The sequence below is a fragment of the Protopterus annectens genome, chromosome 4.part0 (genome assembly GCF_019279795.1).
Source record: "Protopterus annectens isolate FY-2018-M chromosome 4.part0, PAN1.0, whole genome shotgun sequence".
Classification (NCBI taxonomy): Eukaryota; Metazoa; Chordata; order Ceratodontiformes; family Protopteridae; genus Protopterus; species Protopterus annectens.
The window spans coordinates 1,262,764,221-1,262,787,392 of NC_056733.1; the positions used below are offsets into that span (position 1 = coordinate 1,262,764,221).

A 23,172-nucleotide genomic window follows, 5' to 3' on the forward strand; every position below is an offset into this window, starting at 1 on the left:
ATCCCATCGCAAAAAGTCAGCAAAGAAGACATTTTTATGAAGACAACAAGTTGCTCTTTTTAGCTAGCTCATACCTTATCAAAATCTATTTTTAAATTCATTGAAAAGTTTCCTGTTCAAAAATTATATTAATTAGGATTAACTACACTTTCTATAAGAAAAACTTCATAATATCACCTTTTAAACCCTCCCCTGCTGTTTATAAACCATTCCACCTTTTAGTCTAACATCCCTCCCCCTTGACCATCAAAACTTTGATTTTTATTCCCAACAATCTGGTAAATCTATATCATAATTCTTTTATACTATCTTTCTACCAATTATAATAATAGCATATACAGTGGATATAAAAAGTGCACACACTCCTGTTAAAATGCCATGTTTTTGTGATATTAAAAATGAGACCACAATAAATAATTTCAAAACTTTTCCTACCTTTAATTACAGCATTCAGTCTGGTTGGGTACACACCTACCACCAATTAAAGAGACTCTGATTAACCCCAAATAAAGTTCAGCTGTCCTAGTAGGATTTTTCTGATATTTACTTAGTTGCCTGCTACAGCAAAAGCCATGGTTCGCAGACAGCTTACAAAGCATCAAAGGGATCTCATTGCTGAAAGGTATCAGTCAGGAGAAGGGTACAAAAAATGTCCACAGCATTGGATATACCATGGAACACAGTGAAGAAAGTTATCAAAAAGTGGAGAAAATATGGGACAACAGTGATGTTGCAAAGAACTGGATATCCCTCCAAAATTGATGAAAAGACAAGATGAAATCTGGTCAGGGAGGCTGCCAAGATATCTACAGCAACACTGAAGGAGCTGCAGGAATTTCTGGCAAGTACTGGTTGTGTACTACATATGACAACAATCTCCCATACTTTCCATCTGTCTGGCAATGGGGTAGAGTTGCAAGACGGAAGCCTTTTCTTACACAGAAAAACATCCAGGACCGGGTAAAGTTTGCAAAACAGTACATCTAGTCTCCCAAAATCATGTGGGAAAATGTGTTATGTTCTGATGAGACCAAGGTGGAACTTTTTGACAACAATTCCAAAAGGTACGTTTGGCACAAAAACAACACTTTGCATCACCAAAAGAACACCATCCCCAAGGTGAAGCATGGTGGTGGCAGTACCATGCTTTGGGGTTGCTTTTCTTCAGCAGGAACTGGGGCATTATTCAAGGAGGATGGAATTATGGACAGTTCCAAATACCAGTCACTTTTTGCCCAAAACCTTCAGGCATCTGCTAGAAAGCTGAAGATGAAGCGGAATTTCACCTTTCAACACAACAATGACCCCAAGCATACATCAAATCAACAAAAGAATGGCTTCACCAGAAGAAAATTAAAGTTTTGGAATGGCCTAGCTAGAGCCCAGACCTAAATCCAAGAGAAAATCTGTGGGGTGACCTGAAGAGGGCTGTGCACAAGAGATGCCCTCACAATCTGACAGATTTGGAGTGCTTTTGCAAGGCAGAGTGGGCAAATACTGTCAAGTCAAGATGTGCCATGCTGATAGACTCCTACTCAAGAAGACTGAATGCTGCAATTAAATCAAAAGGTGCTTCAAAAAAGTATTAGTTTAAGGGTGTGCACACTTATGCAACCAGCTTATTGTACGTTTTTTATTTTTTATATTTTTCCCTCTAATAGATTTGTTTGTTTTTCAACTGAATTGTACAGGTTATAGGTCACATTAAAGGTGGGAAAAGTTTTGAAATGATTTAATGTGGTCTCATTTTTATATATCAAAAACCTGGCATTATAACAGGGGTGTGTTCACATTTATATCCACTGTAGTTATAACAATAACATATAGGTACATGGAGAGAGCTAACCACTGTAATTTTCATGTCATGTAATAGAAAAACGTACTCCACTTGACATAACTTTGTATCAAACTGGTAAATTTCTGCCATAACTGAAATACATCTGCAGAAATGAAAACCTGCATTTATTGTTAAAATTGTGTGCCTGAATCCAGAGAAGTAAAATTCTCAGCAGAAATATCTCATGCAACCTCCTGGAATTCCTCCATTACAAGGACACCTGGCAGAAAAGCCTTGGAGCTAGTAATTCAGTATAGTATTCACTGCTAGTGAATTTATATGTTCATAGGTGTGTACTAGGCTAATGGCCCTGGAGCCTTTACAAGCCTAGTCCATAGGAATACCCTGGCATCGTGCCACCTGACCTTAGTTCCCAGGGCTTCTGTCAAGTAGAGCCACTGGAGTGATCCCCATGATGAATTTTCTATTTCCCATCCACTCATCAAGATTTCTCTTGAAAAGGACCAGTGAGGTGCTCTGCTTGACATGTATGGGAAGTCTATTCCATAGCATGGGCAGTCTGTGGGTTATGAACCTGTCCCTCCAGCTTGTTCTCTTGTTTGTGGTAATGAGGTTGAGGTCTCTAGAGCGTGTAGTGTGGAAGGATTGGGATTTCTTTAGATGTAGCATTTCTAAAAGAGCTGGGTCACACATGGCTTTGTAAGTCAAGCAGAGTTTGCCTCTAAGTAGGCGATATGAGACCGAGAATAGTTGGGAGTTTTTTGAGTCTGTCCATATAGGACAAGTGTTTAAGGCCCAAGATCCTCGATGTGAGGTATTTTTGCGGCCTCTCCAGTTGTTGTAGGTGTCTAGTGAGGTACATGCCAAATGGGGCACTGTACTCGATGAATGACCTAATGAGGGAAGAGTAGAGGGAGACAATGACCTCTTTCTTCTTGGATGCAAACCCCTTAGTAATGAGATGTGCCACATAGAAGGACTTTCTGACCACAGTGGCAATGTGGTGGTCAAAAGAGAGGTTGCTGTCAACCTGTGTTCCCAGATCTCTTATGACACCTTCTGTGCTCAGTGGACTACCACTGATGTGGTAATTCATGGGAACCGGGTTTTTCCCAAAGGGGATGACGACACATTTTTTGGCATTGAGCTTAAGGTCATGGTTCTGACACCAGTCATTGGTCTCAGGGAGGCCTTTCTGTAGGATGTCAACATCACTTGGGGAGCTAATTATGGCTCCCAACTTGCAATCATCTGTGAACTTTGTCAGCCAGAGTCCCTTCGTGTTGGCCTGGACTTCAGAGAAGTAAATACCAAACAGTATCTACTAGTATTTGTTGAAATTTCTGAAGATTTTTTTTTCTGTCTAACATTCCTGAAGGATGACAGGGATGAAGCCATGAAAGTATTTAACTTTAAATTAAAAGTGGAAAAAAGACAAAAAAATGAAATAAAATAAAAAAAATCAGTGACTACAGCCCAGAAAGAAAATGCCATTTATAACGTAATGATCAGTCCTTTACAAAAACACAAGGTGCTACACGGGCTACAGATGCTTATGTTGCTGAGTTGAAGAACAGAGGCAAATAATGTAAATAAGTGAAATGCATGGTTCTCCCACAACAGGCAGAATGATTTCAGGTATAAAAAAATTATGAAGCAAGGAGGCAGACTTTTTAAGAGAGAAAGAGACCTGACTCCATCAAAAGCTCTGGATATGTACACAGTAATTAGAATTATCATAGCACCAACAAAGGCATTAGCTGATACAGTGCACTTGTGCAAGGTAATACTTGAATCATACAATAAGGCAAAGATGAGAAATAAAAAGCAATTTATATGAAAAACTGCAATATCAGAATCAAAGATGGTGAATGGACTGATCACAATTTTAATTATTGCTTCCAGAAGACACTGCAACCAGCGCAAGAGAAGGCACTGTCCAGCTTTTAATCCGTCCTGTAGAATCTGTGTTAGAAAGAAATTTCTCTAAAATGTATAAAAGCAAAAGCAAATATGTTCAAATGAATCTGCATTTTACCAAACAGAAATTGTAGATCAGAGCGTATGTACCTTTAAGAAGCATTTCCAGATGTAGGCACATGCATATAAATACTGAGCACGTGCAGGAAGCAGTGCCATTTTGAGAAAACAGCCAGAATGTTAACATGTATGAGTGTGGTAGTCAGTCTGTTTATGTTTATTTAAGTTTAAGTTTAAGTTACAAAGCCACATTTCTGATGTGTTTGTGTGCAATAAAGCTGCTTGAATTGAACCCACGAATGTCTGTTTTATCCTGACCAGACGAGTGACACAGTGTCAGAACTGGGACCAAAAACACAACTTCTTCGAGCCATGAGGTGCAGAGTTGAAGGCAGACTAAGAAGGTTGAGTGAAATGGAGCTCAGACAAGCAAAAAAGGCCAGAAATGAACTAAAGGTAAAGAAAACTGCACAAATGATTTACCTGGTAAAGAAAATGAAACGGAGCATTTATAAGGCACAAACACATTATTAATCAAACACATAGCACAAAAATGTATTATTAAGCAAACGAAAGTCACAAACCACATTATTAATTAAACAAAATGTTCAAAACCACGATATTTGATAAAACTAGCAAAACTATTCATATGGGGCTCAAAATAACCCTTGGTTTGCATAACAAGCATGTTTAAATTAAAACAGACACAAGAAAAGTATAATGAGCATGATAAGAGAAGGCATAACAAGTTCAACAAAAAGGGCAAATTAAGCTTAAAAAGCAAGGCGACTGCATGTAGACCGTGTTTGGGCAGATACTACTATTTTGCATTGATCAAAGCCATTCAAAGCATAACTAGAGTTGTTCAAAGTATCTCAGTGTGTGCAAAGTGTTTGCATAGTGTGTGCTTTATTACAGTGCAATTATTTCAAAGAGTTTGCTGTATGCAAAGTACAGTTATAATGCAAAGTACAGCCATTTCAAAAAGTTTCTTGTGCTGTGTACATTTATTCAAAGAAAGCTGCCATTTCAAAGTGTTTCTTACTCTGAGCTTTTTCCATTGTGTACAGTTTATTTACAAAGTGCAGTTATTTCAAAGAGTTTGTTGTGCTATTGGGCATAATTACAAGTACTGGCATAAATTTCTGGCATATATATTTGTGTGTCTGTGTGTTACTACATGATTTCAAGCACCTTCACTACTGCGTGTTGCTATGGCAGAAGCATTTCATAGACCGGGTCCACTTGTGTTTGTTACTCTATACCATCTTAACAGACCACTTTGATCCAACCACAAACTGCTTGTAAATGTAGAAAAATCCAAACTCTTGGCTGGCCAGATACTTTACTCCTTTACCACTGCAAACATTTGGAACTCTCTCTCCCCAACACTTAGATCCCCCTGCTCAGTAACTTGAATCTTCAAGAGATCCCTGAAACAACACCTCTCCTCATCTTGGCTGTGCACAAGTGCTACCACCACATCTCATTTAACCTAACTTCAGCTATCACAACTATTCCCAACCCCTCTCTGCTACCCTGGCATCTTCCTTCCACATCCACCTGTCTTTTTACTTACTCCGTCTCTCCATCCCGTCTACTTCCCTCTCTTATTAACCCTTATAGTCCTACCATTGATCCAGGCGTAGACATTCAGGTAATCATGCAGCCTACCTTACTATCACACCACCACTTATACCTGCAACAATATCAACTGACTTTGGCTGATTCCTGAAACAGTACTCATATAGCCTATGACTCTGCTATTACTCCTTCTAAATTTGTTAAAAATTTAAGTACCTAGACTCCAATTAATTCCTACACCTGCTTTGCACCTACTGCATGAAGTGTCTTACATAAATTTTGCAAGCTGAAAGCTATTTTTATGAAATGTTCTCTTGTATATACTCTGTATTGCATGTATACTATCTTTGATATGAGTATGTTTACTTATGTACTGTTATTTTCACCAGTTGTATAAGCTGCTGATAACATGTACTTCTTCTTCTTTCGGCTGCTCCCATTAGGGGTCACCACAGCAGATCAACTGTTTCCATTTCTTCCTGTCCTCTGCATCTTGCTCTGTCACACCAACCACCTGCATGTCCTCTCTCACCACATCCATAAACCTTATCTTAGGCCTTCCTCTTTTTCCTGTTACCTGCCAGCTTCATCCTTAGCATCTTTTTTCCAATATACTCTGCATCCCTCCTCAGCACATGTCCAAACCAATGTAATCTTGCCTCTCTGGCTTTGTCTCCAAACCTTCCAACCTGGGCTGACCCTCTAATATACTTACTTCTAATCCTGTCCATCCTCATCACACCCAGTGCAAATCTTGACATCTTCAACTCTGCCACGTCAAGCTCTGATTCCTGCCTTTTTGTCAATGCCACTGTCTCCAACCCATATAACATAGCTGGTCTCACTACCCTCTTGTAGACCTTCCCTTTCACTCTTACTGGTACTCGTCTATCACAAATCACTCCTGACACTCTTCTCCACCCACTCCATCCTGCCTGTACTCTCTTCTTCACCTCTCTTCCACACTCACAATTACTCTGAACTGTTGATCTCAAGTATTTAAACTCATCCACCTTCGCCACCTCTACTCCCTTCATCCTCACCATTCCTCTATCCTCTCTCTCATTCACACACATATATTCTGTCTTAGTCCTGCTGACCTTCATTCCTCTTCTCTCTAGAGCATATCTCCACCTCTCCAGGGTCTCCTCCACCTGTTCTTTACTCTCACTACAGATGACAATGTCATCTGCAAACATCATAGTCCACGGAGACTCCTGTCTGATCTCGTCTGTCAACCTGTCCATCACCATTACAAATAAGAAAGGGCTCAGAGCTGATCCTTGATGTAATCCCACCTCCACTTTAAATGCATGCGTCACTCCCACTGCAGACCTCACCGCTGTCACACTACCTTTGTACATATCCTGTACCACTCCTACATACTTCTCTGACACTCCCGACTTCCTCATACAATACCATAACTCCTCTCTAGGCACCCTGTCATATGCTTTCTCTAAATCCACAAAGACACAATGCAATGCCTTCTGACCTTCTCTGTACTTCTCCAGCAACACTCTCAGAGCAAACATCGCATCTATAGTGCTCTTTCCTGGCATGAAACCATACTGCTGATCACTAATCATCACCTCCCTTCTTAATCTTGATTCCACCACTCTTTCCCATAACTTCATGCTGTGACTGATCAATTTAATCCCTCTGTAGTTACTACAGCTCTGCATATCACCCTTATTCTTAAAAATCGGTACCAAAACACTTTCTCTCCATTCTTCAGGCATCCTCTCACTTTCCAAGATTTCATTAAACAATCTAGTTAAAAACTCCACTGCCATTTCACCTAAACACCTCCATGCTTCCACAGGTATGTCATTTGGACCAACAGCCTTTTCCGTTCTTCATCCTCTACATAGCTATCCTTACTTCCTCCTTGCTAATCCACTGCACTTCATGATTTACTATCCGCACATCATCCAACCTTCTCTCCCTCTCATTCTCTTCATTCATCAGCCCCTCAAAGTATTCTTTCCATCTGCTCAACACACTCTCCTCGCTTCTGAGTACATTTCCCTAATTATCCTTTATCACCCTTACCTGCTGCACATCTTTACTAGCTCGGTCCCTCTGTCTAGCCAATCTGTACAGGTCCTTTTCTCCCTCCTTAGTGTCCAACCTTTTATACAACTCTTTATATGCTTTATCCTTAGCCTTTGCCACCACTCTCTTTGCCATGCACTTCATCTCCTTATACTCTTGTCTACTTTCTTCATCTCTCTGACAATCCCACTTCTTCTTCGCCAACCTCTTTCTCTGTATACACTCCTGTACTTCTTCATTCCACCACCAGGTCTCCTTGTCCTCCTTCCTCTTTCCAGATGTCACACCAAGCACCTTTCTAGCCATCTCTCTTACTAGCTCTGCTGTAGTTACCCAGCTATTCGGTAACTCTTCACTGCCACCCAGTGCCTGTCTTAACTCTTCCCTGAACATCACCTCACAATAACCCTTTTTCAATTTCCACCATTTGATCCTTGGTGATGCTCTCACACTCATCCTCCTCTTCTTGATCACCAATGTCATCCTACAAACCACCATCCTGTGCTGCCTAACTACACTTTCCCCTGCCACCACTTTACAGTCTCCAATCTCCTTCAGACTGGCCCTTCTACATAAGATATAATCCACCTGTGTACATCTTCCTCTACTCTTGTATGTCACCCTATGCGCCTCCCTATTGTTAAAATACGTATTTATAACAGCCATGTCCATCCTTTTCGCAAAATCCACTACTATCTGACCGTCTGCATTCCTTTGCTTAACACCGTACCGACCCATCACTTCCTTATCCCCTCTGTTCCCTTCACCAACATGCCCATTGAAATATTCTCCAATCACTAGTCTCTCACCCTTGGGTACAGTCATCACCACTTCATCCAACTAACTCCAAAATTTTTCTTTCTCATCCATCGCACACCCAACTTGTGGAACATATGCACTAACAACATTTATTATTACACCATCAATTTCCAGCTTCGTCTTTATTAATGTAAATTCTGTATTGTATGTGTAATGTCTTACATGTGGTGCTTTTCTCCCCAGGACTCCACTGAAAATGGGCACTTCTGGCCCAGTTGGACCATCCTGGTCAACAAATGCAAATAAAAAAATAAATAAATAATACAGCATAAAATTGTGGAGTATTCGATCAGGAATATATTTTCATTCAAGCAGCTTTTTCTAAGAAAGATGCACGTACAAGGGCATTCATTTTGCTTAACTTAGCTGGGTCAGAGGCTATTGAAAAGAGCGTTCATTTGTGTATGCATGACAGGTATATGCAGGAGAGGGGGAAAACCATCATACTGGGGTACCAGCTGAATCAAGAGAAGACCCTGAGTGCTTAAAATGTAAATTTAGAGAAATGTGCAACCCCCAGACAAATGTTACATTAGAGAGGCACTTATTTTATACAAGAGACCAAAACCCAGGTGAAACTTTTGCAGCTTATATCACTGAGTTGAGAAGCAAAGTTAAAATGTGCAGATTTGATGACTTGAAAGATGAAGTAATGAAGGGCAGGCTTGTGTGTGGTGTTAACAGTGCTGCAGTGAGAAAGATTTTGCTTCATGACAGTGATTTAATGTTAAGCAAAGCCAGTTATGGATGGCTCAGTGGTGCGGCAGTAGCATTGTTGCCTCACAGCAAAAGGTTCTCTGGTTCCATTCTCGACTGGAGTGCCTTCTGTGCAGAGTCTGCATGTCTTCCCTGCATTTGTGTGGGTTTCCTCCCACGTTCAAAGACATGCATCTGGAACATTTCTCCCCTGGCCTCCACTGAAAACTGGCTACATTCCAAGTCGGACTTTTCTGGTTAACAAATGTAAAATAAAATAAAATAAAAATAGAGATTTGTCAAATCCATGAGCTCACAGAAAGGCACACAAGTATGCTTACAAGTGATAAGAGCATGGCTTCAGCAGCCTCTAGAGCAAACGTAGACAGCATGCAACACGTGGCAAGCAGAAACAGGCCTAAGCACATAGCAGCAGCAAATCCTAAGGGTTACCCTGGGAGACCTCGTAGTTTTCTAGCAAGTTTCAAGACTAGCTCAGTAAAAAGGGCATTCTCAGTACAGTATAAGGGTGAGTCAGCAAAACCCAAGTCAAGTCTCATTGTTAACTGTCATAATTGTGGAGCCAACCATGAGTCTAAAAGACAGAAGTGCTTAACTTTTGATCAGCAATGTCACAAGTATAAAAAAGGAACCATTTTCAAAACATATGTATATCAAGTAAGCCTCATTCAGTTATTAAGAAAGGTCACTCAAAAAAGCAGGTTGATCATGCAGAGAGCTGCAACCCTATTTTCTATGTCGATGGTGTATCAGTAGTCGGTAAAAAGGTTAATGCAGTAGATCTATTGACAAAGAGAGAAGTATTTTATATGGTTCTGATCAATGGTAAACCCAAACAGCTCAAAGTAGACACTGGTTTAAAGTGTAATGTAATTTCAGCAGAAACATTTGCTAAAGTGAGGGCTAGTGAGCAACTTAATTTGGTCAACTGTGCAAAGCTTGTTGTTTATGGAGGTGATGAGATTTAAACCAAAGACTCAGCAGTGATTTTATTCCATTCGGCTAGGAAAAGTTGCAGCTTGCAATAAGACCTGTGCAGTCATTAAGTCTCAGACACAGTTTAAGATTGGAACTGCTTTCTTTTACCAAAGACGTAGATCATGTAAACACGTCCCAGTTCCAGCTTTACCTGTGCTATTTTCTCAGAGTATGTTGATGTTTTCGATAACAAGCTAGGCAAACTTCCAGTTGTGTACTCCATGAAAGTAGACACAGAAATCGCTCCAGTGGTCAGACCAGCAAGAAAACTTGCAACAGCTATGCAGGGCAAAGTCAAGGTCCAATTAGACAAAATGGTGCAGCAAAGTGTGATTTGTCCAGTCACAGATCCAACTGAGTAGGTATCTTCCTTGGTAGCTGCTCATAAGAAAAATTCAAATGAAGTCAGAATACGCATTGACCCAAAATACTTGAACAAGGCATTAAAAAGACCTCATCATCCTATGAGTATGGTCGAGGAGATTGCCACCCTCATGCCAAATGCCACTGTTTTTTTCTGTCTTAGATGCAAAGAGTTCATTTTGGCAAGTGAAGCTTGATCACAGATCTTCACTACTGACTACATTTAGTACCCTATTTGGCAGATACAGATTCCTCATGATGCCTTTTGGAATAAATTCTGCCAGTGAAGTCTTTCAGCGTGCAATGGAGCAAATTTTTTCAGGCTACCTATATGCAATAATAGTTGATAATTTATTGGTTGGAGGTAATGATGAAGCAGAGCATGACAGAAACCTCAGAAAAGTTCTGGACAGAGCATGTGAAGTGAATCTAAAGCTCAATCCTCTGAGAAGCAAATTCAGACAAGCAGAAGTTACTTAAGTAGGTCATTTATTTACCAGTACAGGTTTACGATTAAATCCTTCTAAGCAAGCAGCCATTCTTGAGATGCCAGCTCCAGACAATGTCCAAGCTCTACAGAGTTTTCTTGGTATGGTTAACTATTTAGGCAAATTTATCCCTCACTTTAGTGAGTTATCAGCACCTTTAAGAGAGCTGACAAGCAAAAATGTTGCAAGGTGATGGTTAGAGCATTTGATAACCTCAAACAGAAAATTGCCAATCCGCCTACATTAAGGTACTATGATGTCCACAAACCAGTAGTTATTTCCTGTGATGCTTCAAAGTTCAGCCTTGGTGCAGTTATTCTTCACAAAGGTAGACCTGTTGCCTATGCATCTAGAACTCTTACCCAAACTGAAATGCAGTATGCTCAAAATGATAAGGGACTTTTGGTAATTGCGTTTGCATGTTCGAAGTTCCACGATTATATTTATGGCCAAGCTATCCAGATAGAAACTGACCATCAAACTCTAGTCACTATTCTAAAGAAGCCTATGCATTCCGCTCCAGCAGGACTACAAAGAATGATGCTCAAATTGCACAAGTACTACTTCAAAATGGTCTATGCAAGGGGTAAACTTCTTTATGAGACTGACACCTTATCCAGATTGCGCAGAAATACCACGAAACAGCTTGATACAGAGAATTTTGACTTTGATGTCATGGGAGTGCATAATTTTTCTACCACAAGACTTGATGAGCTGAGAGATCATACAAAGACTGATCCAATTTTGCAAAATCTCAACCACTTCATTAATGTTGGATGGCCTTCAAAGCAATCCTGTGTACTGTCAGAAGTACAACCTAACTTTCCATACAAAGATGAGATGCTGATGGAAGATGGTATCATTTTCAAAGGTACAAAAGTTCAGGTATAGGTATAGGTTCATACTAGGCTAATTGCCCCTTGTGGGCCATTTTATGTCTAGCCAATTACCCCACGTGAGACTCAAACCCTGCACCTTGTGTTTGCCAGTTCAACACTTTAACCATTATGCCATCCTCCTGTTGTTCCTACTTCCTTACAATGTGAATACATTCAGATTTTACACGTGGCCACCCAGGTTACAATTCTACCAAAAGAAGGGTGAGAGGACTAGTATTTTGGCACACTCTAGCAAAAGACATTGATAAAGTGCTTTCTTTTTGTTCAGTGTGCAACAGTACTAAGCCGCATTTGCAAAAAGAGACACTTCACCTAAGCCAAATTCCTGAACTACCTTGGTCAACAGTAGCAAATGGCATATTTGAGTGCAACAGTCACATTACTTAGTGTTGGAAGAATCCTATTCAAACTGGTTTGAGATCGATTTGCTACCTAACCTAACATCCAGTGCTGTTATTACTAAGATGAAACATCATTTCTCAGTCTACGGTAGTCCACACAAAGTTATTCCTGACAATGGTTCCCAGTTTACCAGTCAATTGTTTCACAGATTTGTTAAAGAGTGGGACTTTATCCATGTTACTAGCAATCCTGAATATCCACAGTCAAACTCATTTGTTGAACATGCAGCACAGAATGCAAAACAGTTACTGGAGAGGTCACAGCATGACAATACCGATATCTTCTTGAATTTACTCAATCTCAGAAAGATATCCCATGACTACCTACTTGGTTCGCCTGCTCAGAGACTTCTATCTAGGCACCAGAATAACCTTGCCTATCAGTTCTACTTTGTTGGTGCCTAATGCTAACAACAACAGAGCAATCAAAGTCCAACTTTTTAAGAAGCATTTTTCTCTAGCTATGACAAAAGAGCAGATTTCTTCATCCGTTAAAAGCAGGAGAGACAGTGAGGATGCAAACAGTGAAAGGCTTTGATCAAATTGGTCAAGTGAGAGGTATATTTATCAAGCTGAGATCCTACTTAGTGGAATCTGAGGGTATGGAGTACAGGAGAAACTACAGACATCTTCTTCCTGTATCAGAAATGATATTGCAGCATCGTACCTGTGATACAGACTCCAAATCTCAGGGAAACCCTGACAATGTCCATACCAAAGAACAAGTCGCAGTATCCATTCCCGTTACTGATGATGTCCCAGTTGTCTCCAAAGCTGAACATTCCTTGAAGACCACCCCCATTGCTAGATACAATTCTGACTTTTATGTTACAGGATCAGGTCGTATTTCCAGACCCAGTGTAAAATACACAGCAACCTGGACATAATTGTTTTATATGCATCTGATTTTATATGTCTGCATGTTGAATAATTAGTTCTGTATAACTGCACGTCAAAAGATCATTTATGTAAATTGCATGCCATTGAATACTGTCATTTCATATATGGACTATTTTTTCAAAGTGGGAGGATGTAAATCAGAGTGTGTGTGTGTGTGTGTGTGTGTGTGTGTGTGTGTGTGTGTGTGTGTGTGTGTGTGTGTGTGTGTGTGTGTGTACCTTTAAGTATTTCCAGATGTACTACGTGCATATAAACACTGAGCAAGTGCTGGCAGCAGTGTCAATTTGACAGAACAGCCAGAGTGTTAACATGTACGAGTGTGGTAGTCAGTCTGTTTATACGTTTATTTAAGTTTAAGTTACAAAGCCTCATTTCTGATGTGTTTGTGTGTAATAAAGCTGCTTGGACTGAACCCACAAATGTTCGTCTGTTTTATCCTGACCAGACAACAGACAGAAATGTGAACATTAAGTATGCGTGGCTACAAATTAAGTTAATCTTCTTAAAAATGAGAATATTTTGTAATCAAAAGAGAAGAGAGTATAGGATGCCTGGAAAATAGTCGATTTATGGCAACAGCAATGGCCTCCTCACTGTGGAACAATTGGGAACCATTACACTGTTAATCTCCAGTAAACAAATTTGGTAGAGTGGAGGTAGGGCTGCTGTAGGCGCTTACATGACCAGATGGTTCTGCAGCACTAAAAACAGTGGAAGCAGTATGAGTACTGTTCTGCCTGGCTTCATATCCTGCTTTTTGGAACCACCATGGCAGAAGAATCTGCCTGACTGGATGCAACAGACATTTGCAGATCAACAGTCAGTTATTTAAGTCTACTACTTGCATCTTTCAGACTCAACAGGTTTTAGTGTCCTTATTCTTACCGAAGCAGTACTTAGCGTGTCTTTTCACAAATCCTCACCTACCCTTACTAAACTGACTTGTGCTTCTTATTTTCCTAAATTGCATACCAGCTTAAGTCCATTGACTAGGAGGCTCTACTCCTTCCTCCCCTACATAATTCCCATACAGATGGTCTCCCAGCTTATGCTATTTTTATTGCTTATTTTAGGCGTACATGCCTGTATATTGTATTTTCTATAGTAATTAGAGGAGTTTGACCACTGTAGCTTTGTAGATCTGTCTACTGATTTCCTTCTGAAATATAGATGTATTTGTGTTATCCTGCACTGATTACTCAGCATTATTTACACATGGCTGAATGATTTACATGTTTGTTGTAATCTTTGGGTACTGTATTTGCTTTTTTACAGTTTTTGTTGCTCTATATTTAACCTTTTTTACAGTTTTTGTTGCTCTATATTTAACCCTCTTTTTTCTCCCTTCTTTTTCTTAGCTCTTCTGCCTAGTGACCACCTGTAGGTCTGGGATTTTGAGTACCCTGCCTAAGTCTCCCGCCACTTACCCTACCTAGGGACCAATTCTTAACATTTTTGGAAAAGCCTCTTCCCTTAAAGACGCAAGAAAGTATGTCCTTCAGCTCTTCAAGGTTTCTCAACATTGTGTATGCTTGTCTTAGCCTCAACTATTGTTAATCTCAAAGCAAGTTCTGCCAGCAGCCAACCTTAGCCTCTCCCCTCCCCGACCACCAGCAACCTTTAGTAACTTCTCTTTCCTGATTCTCTCCACTCACTAACCTAGACAGTAACCCTGGTAGCATTTACCTGCTGAGTCCACTAGGTGGCTCCCTACTACCAATTTTGCTTATCCTTGCTAACTTTTCTTTCCACATACTAAGTCCTATATTTCCCACTATCCTGCTACCCTTTTTGTGTTTTTCACCCTCTTCCTTTCTCTGCCTTTCTCAGCCTTGCCCCACTTAGTCCTCACTCTCCTAGTATTCCTCTTTCTCCTCGGATTACTTACCTGACCTATCAGCAACTTCTGATTGTTCTCCACTCAACTTCTCTTCTTTGGCTCCCTCCCTACCCCAATTCCCACCCACCCCCAGGGTCCTACTCTTATAGCTCCATAGCCACACCCCTATCCCTCCTGGCCTATACATCTCCTTCCCGCCAAAATTTTTATCCAGCCTATACACACCCCTTACACTCCACCCCTTCTTCTTTCTTAGCCCTAAGACCTCACTTGTACTATTACCTCTCTCCATTACGTACACTTCTCCTTATACACGCTCTTTCCTCTCCAACCATCCCTTCTCTATTTCCTATAGAATCTATTCCTATCTTACCATTCTGCTTTAAATAAGTTTACTACCCCTCTATTCCATTCCACACTCTTATTTCTCCCCTTATACTCTCCTCTCTGCTTCCTCTCTTCTCATATTACTAAATCATGACTCCCTACATACTAACCATGCCTCTACTCTCAGTCTTAATCATTACTACCCTTCTCTCAACATACCATCTCACCTTTATTGAAATTTCACTTAACTATCTTATCTCCTCACAAACACACACTCCTACTACACTCACTTTCACACCATACCCTAATGTTAATTCCACCCCTAGCTATCATCTATCTAAATTCCACAGGCAACATCACCTTACTTACCCCATACTATCTGACAAAAAAACCAAAACCCTAACAATTCAAAAGAGTAAATTCTTAACTAAACTAGTTAACCCAACCCTACTAGATGGAGACATCCACCCCAACCCTGGCCCTAACTCACCACCTCACCAAAACCACTCTCCTAACCTCAATAATAACTTCCTTATAGGACACCTTAATATCCAAAGCATAAATAAGAAAATACCCTTCATCCATGCCCTTTTAGATACCCACTCATTTGACATTCTCTGCCTCTCAGAAACCTGGCTAAACACAGGCACTAAAGACACAGAGATTATACCTCAAGGTTATAACATAGTAAGACGGTGGTGGAGTAGCAATACTTTTCAAAAATCAACTAAACATCACTACTCAACCAGCATGCCCAAACCAAAATAGCAAAACAGAAGCCATCATTATTAAACTACAACTTAACACCAAAATCTATTTACATTATTTGTTTGTATCTTCCCCCAGGTAATAACATCCCAATATTAGAAGATTTTCTAAGTTGGGTCTCTACCACCTACCCACAAGAAACTATAATTCTTGGCGATGTTAACATAGACTGGAACACTATTAATAATGATAACCCCTCCTCTCACATTAACCTACATGGTTTCTCACAAACTATTACCTCAACTACAAGAGTCAATAAGCCCAGTAATAAAGAGAGTATACTAGACTGGATACTCACAAATAAAGTTAACAAACAATATAAAGTAGGTACCTTGCCAGATGACATCAGCGACCACTGCCTAACCTACATTACTAGATTAAAATCAGAATATGTCAACCTCCCTAATACAAGGCTAATTCGATCTCTCAAGCATTTTAACATAGACCTCTTTAAAGCTGATCTGAGAACATGTAAATGGAATTGTTTAAAATCACTTCCTCTGGAGGAAGCAGTATTATTGTTTAATACTACATTCTTATCCATACTCAATACACATGCTCCATTAGAATTAAGACCAAACCTGCCCCATGGCTGACCTCAAACACTAAAACTCATGCATGCTAGAAACAAAGCATGGACAAAATGGAGATGTGATAGACAAAACCTGATTTAGTTAATTTCAGCTTAGAAATCTTGCAAAAAATCAATAATCTCTGACAAGAAAAATTTCTACTGTAAGCTTCAGGAAACTCATATTAACAACTCCAAACAGTTCTGGTCCTCAGTAAATAGACTTCTCTCCCAGGGACTGCAAAACTCCTTCCCCTCTAAATACTGATCCAGATACCCCACTCCACACTGCAAATGTCTTCAACTCTTTTTCTCTGAAACTATTCAATCCTTAGCCAAACAAATGAAATACCAACTAACATAACCACCTCCTCTTCTAACTTCTCTCTAAAACCTATATCTACCTCTTTTATCTATAAACTCATTCACAAACTAAAACCCTGTACACCTCCTGCTGACAAGCTCCTTCTCTGTTCCTCCAGAAAGCTGCCAAAGAAATTGCATATCCTATATCCTTACTTATCAACAGAACTATCCAAGAAGGAACCATCCCTGATATCTGGAAAGTATCCTATATTATCCCACTGCATAAAGGTGGAAACTCCCTTGACCTTTCCAACTTTAGACCAATTGCCCTCCTCTCCCCTAGCAAAGATCATGGAAAATGTATTCATCAACAACTTGTACACTATCTCTCTCTTCACAGCATAATAGCAAACTGCCAGCACGGTTTCAGACCCCACCATAGCACCACCACTGCCCTTCTATCTTTTGTAGATACTATCAACAAAAATCGAAACAACAACACTTTCTCTTCTTTCATTGACCTCTCTAAAGCTTTCGACATGGTCAACCACTCACTCTTAATTCACATTCTTAAATCTCTCTTGTGATAAACTGGCCACTAGCTGGTTTAAATCTTATCTTAGCAACAGACAACAAGCAGTAATTTGGGAAAACCATATCTCATCTCTCTTGCCTATATCCATTGGAGTTCCCCAGGGCTCCATTCTAGGTCCACTGCTGTTCTCCCTCTTTATTAATGACCTTCAGACTGCTATCCCACAAGCTACCTGCATACAATATGCAGATGATTCTACCCTAATCTGCACAGCCCCTTCCTCTACTGAACTGACCTCATTGACCCAAAAGACCTTTAACACAGTAGAAACTTGGTTTTCTACATGGTTTCTCCTACTAAATGCCAAAACCAAACTTCTCCTCTTCTCCCCACCTCCCTCCTTTAAACTTCACCATTTCCTCAAACAATGGCACCATCATCTCACCTGATCCTACCACTAAACTCTTAGGTATAACCATTGACAATAATCTTTCCTTCGATCAGCATATTAATAACACCATCAAGACTGTCAACAAAAATTGGATCCCTATATATCAAACCTTTTCTAACCCCAGCAACTAGAACCAAAATTGCTCAATCTCATCTCCTATCTACTCTCCTATATGCTTCCCCCATTTATACAAACCTTAAAAAAATCAATCTTAATAAACTTGCAACCTGTTATAACAACATACACTGGTAACCCCTTTAGGACCCACCATTGTATAAACCTAAAACAACTTGGCTGGCTCAATTTCAAAACTACCTAATAATCCCTCAACTCACTATAGCCCACAACATACTACACCTTCCTGACAACACCCTATAATCTCTCAACTTCTAATCCCTTACAACAATCTCAACTCACTTCTAGTAAAATTATGACAAAATCAATAAAGGTAAACAATACAGCAGGAGGTTCTCTATTCACTAACACTATAGGTAGAAGTTGGAATCTCTTACCTAGTGACATTACCTTGACTACATCCCTGCCTCTATTCAAACAGAAAATTAAACTTTTCTACCTAAACCATTGGCTTTGTTCCTGCAATGCACCTGATTAACCTTTTCTATACACACTTCTTATCTATTTTTGCCTCTTCCTCCCCTCTTTTAACCGTTCTAATTCTAACTATGCATAATTTATGTAAAATTGCTAATAAGTAATTGCATATATGTAATGCAAATATGTAATAAACTGCATATGGTGTATATGTCTCTCTTTAAAACTATCCTTCCCTCTGGATGGTCTTTTTGAATTCCAAAATTTTGCTTTTCTTAGAAGTAATGGTTTTTTTGTGATGTACTTAGTATTTAGTGGAGCTTTTCTTCTCGGGCCTCTGCTGAAAATGGACATGTATCCAGCCAGACTAGCCCGGTCAACAAATGTAAAATAAATAAAAAAAATAGTATCAGGATTTTTTTTTAACCTCACTTGATTAACTTTTGTCTGGTTACTTGATATTACATCCTATGTTTGTATCTTCTGTGAATACTTTCAGCACCTTCTGAATCATATTCTTCATTCTCTCCAAGTTAGCTAGTCTACTGGTACGGAGAAAAAATAGGACTTTTTCTTCAAATACATCCATCATTTTATTTAACTATGAATGTAATGCTTTTAGACATCATAACTTAGTAACCTTAAACTGAGCATAGTTTTCACAATCCTCAACTGTGGTTTGGATGCAAAAAGAGCATGTAATGGGTATAGTAATCTGTTGGAGTTGCCTGTCTGCCACAAGTACACTTGTACAATGATGCTGAACTCATAACTTGGAATTTCACTGATTTCCTAACATTGTAACTGTAGTAGGAACGAAACAACATGGTTGAGAATGAATGTCAAAAACACGTACAAGCAGCATACCTCTCAGCCTCTTAGCACAAGAAATCTGGACAAAGCCAAAAATAAAGGGGGGACAAAGGCCCAAAAATAGGGACACATTTTAAATATTAACCCTTATAAATTTAGAAAGTTAATGGAACAAAAGGTTTTGTGTTACCATCCATTTTCTGAAGGATAGGAAGATTGAAACTCAAATGTCTGCTAATACTTATCAAATTCAATCATCATGGGTTTGCCAGAGAACCACAGATTTTATGAGAAACAGATCAAAAATATGAGGCAAAAATATGGACATTCTACAAAAATTTGGACAGTTGAGCGGTATGACACCAAAAGCCACTATGCAGCTTAACTATCACTGATATGACTGAATGTCCGAGGATACTCAAACAGTAAGAATTGAAAAGTGTTAAAAACAATATCAGATGTGTAAAGAAACCTTGCACCATATACACTAGTGTCTTATTTGGCACAGATATCCTAGCAAATAGGTATTCTTAAGAAGTCTGCTATTTGCATGTACTACCATCAGGAGGCTTTTTTTTACCTCACTTGATTAACTTTTGTCTAGTTACTTGACATTACATCCTATGTTCGTACCGAGCCACAGTGGTGGAGACGGTCTCCCGTTCGATTCTCGGCTGGAGTGCCTTCTGTGTGGAGTCTGCATGTCATCCCCGTGGTCGACTGACATTAAAGACATGCAGGTAGATGCGAGCGTGAATGGGTGCACCTTTGTTGATGGTTGGGCATCGGGCTGGCAACTCGGCACCGTAAAAATCCACTGCCATTCATGAGCGGACCGGAGTTCCGCTGTGATGACCCCTAACCGGGAAAAGCCAAAAGTCTTGCATCCTATGTTCACACTGGATGTGCTAGCCAAATGCCCTCACTTGCAACCGACAAACCAATGAATGGTCATCTACTGCTATATGAGGATAAAATACCTATGCTGCCATCATGAAGAACACCCTGAGTTTATTAAATTGTATGGCATATGCGATACAATCAGGCTTTGCATTTGCCCAGTTTCATGAGGTTTCTGAACTCTAATGATCAATAAGACATAAGCTATAACAGGTAACCCCCCCGGTCATACTGGCTGCTGCCTCAGTTAAAGCAGAATATTACAAAATAGGTTGATGGAAATGTTAGATCTGAGGAAGTCAAACTTGATAAATGATTGTATGTGGCTTTCTTTTTTGTTTATTTTAAATTTCAGACCATGTGCACTTTTAACTTGCTATTGGGACTGGTGCTCTGAATCCATGCAAGAAAAGTTTGATTATACCTTCCTCAGTAAAGTCAAGCAAGCAAACCTGAAATTTTCCCAGTCACACCCAGCCTTCCAATAACTTGAGACTGATTTTGAATTTAGGCTACCAAAGTCACAGGCAAAAAAAAAAAAAAAAAGTGTTGTTTTAAACTAAATCGACTTTCTGACAGCAAGACTTTTGTTTTCTTTTCGATTTTCTCTGTTTTTTTTTTTTTTGTTTGTTTGTTTAAGTTAACCTGCACTGTTGGGTACAGTGGGACTCTCCTTAAGCCCAATCCAACCACAATCTCCCTAGAGTCTGTGAAGGGTAAACCCAGGTGTTTAACGCCTCCAGGCCAGGACCACTGGCACCACTTCCTACACTGGCAGGGATGAGGCTTCTACATGAGAGGTTGCAGGCTGCCAGGCAGCCACCACTGATGATAGTGACTGAAGAATGCTTTGCTCAGTTTTAAACTTAATTCCCTACATGTTGACATAACTGACATAACTGCTGTAGGCCTATTAACAGATGTCCACCTCACGCCCTAAGACAGATACTCAAGTTGTAGCCTCATTGCCTGTGGGCTGACAAAACAGCTGTAGGCTTAAATGGGCAATGAAGCATGCCTGCCCTGCATCCTAGGATGGGGATACCTACCTGGCCTTCGCATACACCCAGCCTGGAGGCTGCTGCAAGCCCCAGTCTCCACCAGGGCTTAAATAAGCAAAATACCACCAACACATTACTCATGCCCTCCCCCCCGGGAAATGGGAGCAGACAGAGCTTTGTCTCTTTCCCTCCATACACCAGCTCTGGCAAACTTAGCCATCAATTAAACTTGAATTACTTAAGTCACAGTCAAGGCTTTACCCTCTATGCCACTGAAAGGGCCTGGCAGCAGGATTTACTACAACAGAATCGGTCCCCTTAAATATACTGGCTTACATTCAGCAGGATGTTTCCAGCTACTGCATAGTCATTAGAAAATAGAAATCTGAAATAGCAAACACTCTGACTTTCCAGCTATAGATGAAGTAGTATAGTCACCCTTCATGAAGAAACACTTCCTTTACGTTTTTCCTCCAACAGAAATGAGGATTGCAACTCAGTAAGTTATCTTAACAACTACCCATATGCAAAGAGCAAACAAGCACTAGAATTAAGCGACAGACGTCTTTTTCTGCTGGAGTTCTGAAATCATCTGGCTGGCAGTAATACAGGAAAATCCTGGCACTCCCTCAAACAGAACAACATCCTAGGAATGCTAGTTTATATGTCCTTCACAAATTAACTTTCCATTTCCTTACCAGAGTTATTTTAATAATTGAAGGAAACAACACTGCAGCATTCATGAGACTCCATTTTTTTACTTCAACAGTCCATCCCCCAATATCTCATTATATACTGTAAAGATATACTTACTGTAGCAAATCAAGCATTTGTGTTTTGTAATAACCTCATAACTAGATTATTTGATTTGACTGGTCTAAAGACTTGGAGGTGTGAAATACACATTCAGGATCATTCTACATTAAAGAAAATATTCTGAATATGTTATTAATCAGGTACTGCAAAACCATGTTAACTTTAAGTGGAAATAGGAGAGAGAGAAAGAGATGTTTTGTAAAGTTATATGAAATAGCCAGTTCCAGTAACTTCCTAAACATATCACGATAAAGTGAAGAGAAATCCTGGCAGCACGGAAAAAAGTATTGAAGAAATGAAAAAAAATAAAATTTTTCATGACTTTTCTAAGAACTCCTTTAACTTGATTACTTCATTGTATTCTTGTAAGCAGAGATATTAACCTTCCATCAGCAAAATGTGGAATAGTACCTCTCATAATGTGGAACGAATGGGCAAAAAGTTGAATACTTGCTAACAGTTTACTAACAACTATAACTGAGAACTCACAGCATGGTTAAAATGTGCTAGTTTATATTTATATTGGTGTTATTTACTATGCAAAGTTAAAAAATTCTTAACAATGAATGCGTGACAGAACTTTCAATGTGGAACAGCTTGGAACACAGACTTTTTATGACAAACATTCATCATAATGAAGTACACTTGAGAAGTATGCGTGCAAGTACTACGATAAAGAAAAAAGGATCAGAAGAATTCCGAAATAGTGGAGTCTGTCTCTTTAAAGAAATAGGTGGCATTTGTCTTCAGAAAAGGAACCTTTCACACTGTAAAATGAGACTACCACCACACCCACTGTAGCTTAACTGTACCACATTTCTGGTGGATAACAGAGGAGAGAGGCAAATCTAAGCCAACAGAAAGATGAAGAGTGACACTTACTGGCTGCTTTGATGAAGTTTCGTTGAAACTGATATGTCATAAGAGGGGCAGGAAGCATTCTGGAAGAAAAAAGTAAATAAAACAAAAACAAGTTAATTACTTGTATAATAATAATAATACAGTTGGATAAATGTAAAGCTAAGTAGTTTCCCACAAAGACATTACAAATTAGTTATGTGGTACAAGTTAATAGTTTAACTAGAGTGAACATTTCTACATTACAGTGGAAGTGAAAACCAAATTCTTCTAAAACCCTTTAACTGTTGTTTTCAGTGTTGAAAAATATATTCATTTCCTGAAATATTTATACAGGTGCTTTCAGAATACCACATCACAGCAGCACTTCTGCAAACATTTGTTTAAATACTGGACGATGACACACACAGTCAGCAATGAAACAAATGAAAAGCTATTCAGACTTCTTACAT

The 23,172-nt window shown here is 39.5% G+C and overlaps 1 protein-coding gene across 1 annotated transcript in view; it reads right to left on the bottom strand.

Moving 5' to 3' along the window:
- ARHGAP26 (Rho GTPase activating protein 26) overlaps window positions 1-23,172 on the bottom strand; it is a 3,815,868-nt gene that overhangs the window by 1,574,333 nt on the left and 2,218,363 nt on the right. The window contains exon 16 of the mRNA XM_044069158.1: window positions 22,745-22,803. Within this exon, the coding sequence (XP_043925093.1) occupies window positions 22,745-22,803 (59 nt within the window). The remainder of the gene's footprint in view (window positions 1-22,744; window positions 22,804-23,172) is intronic.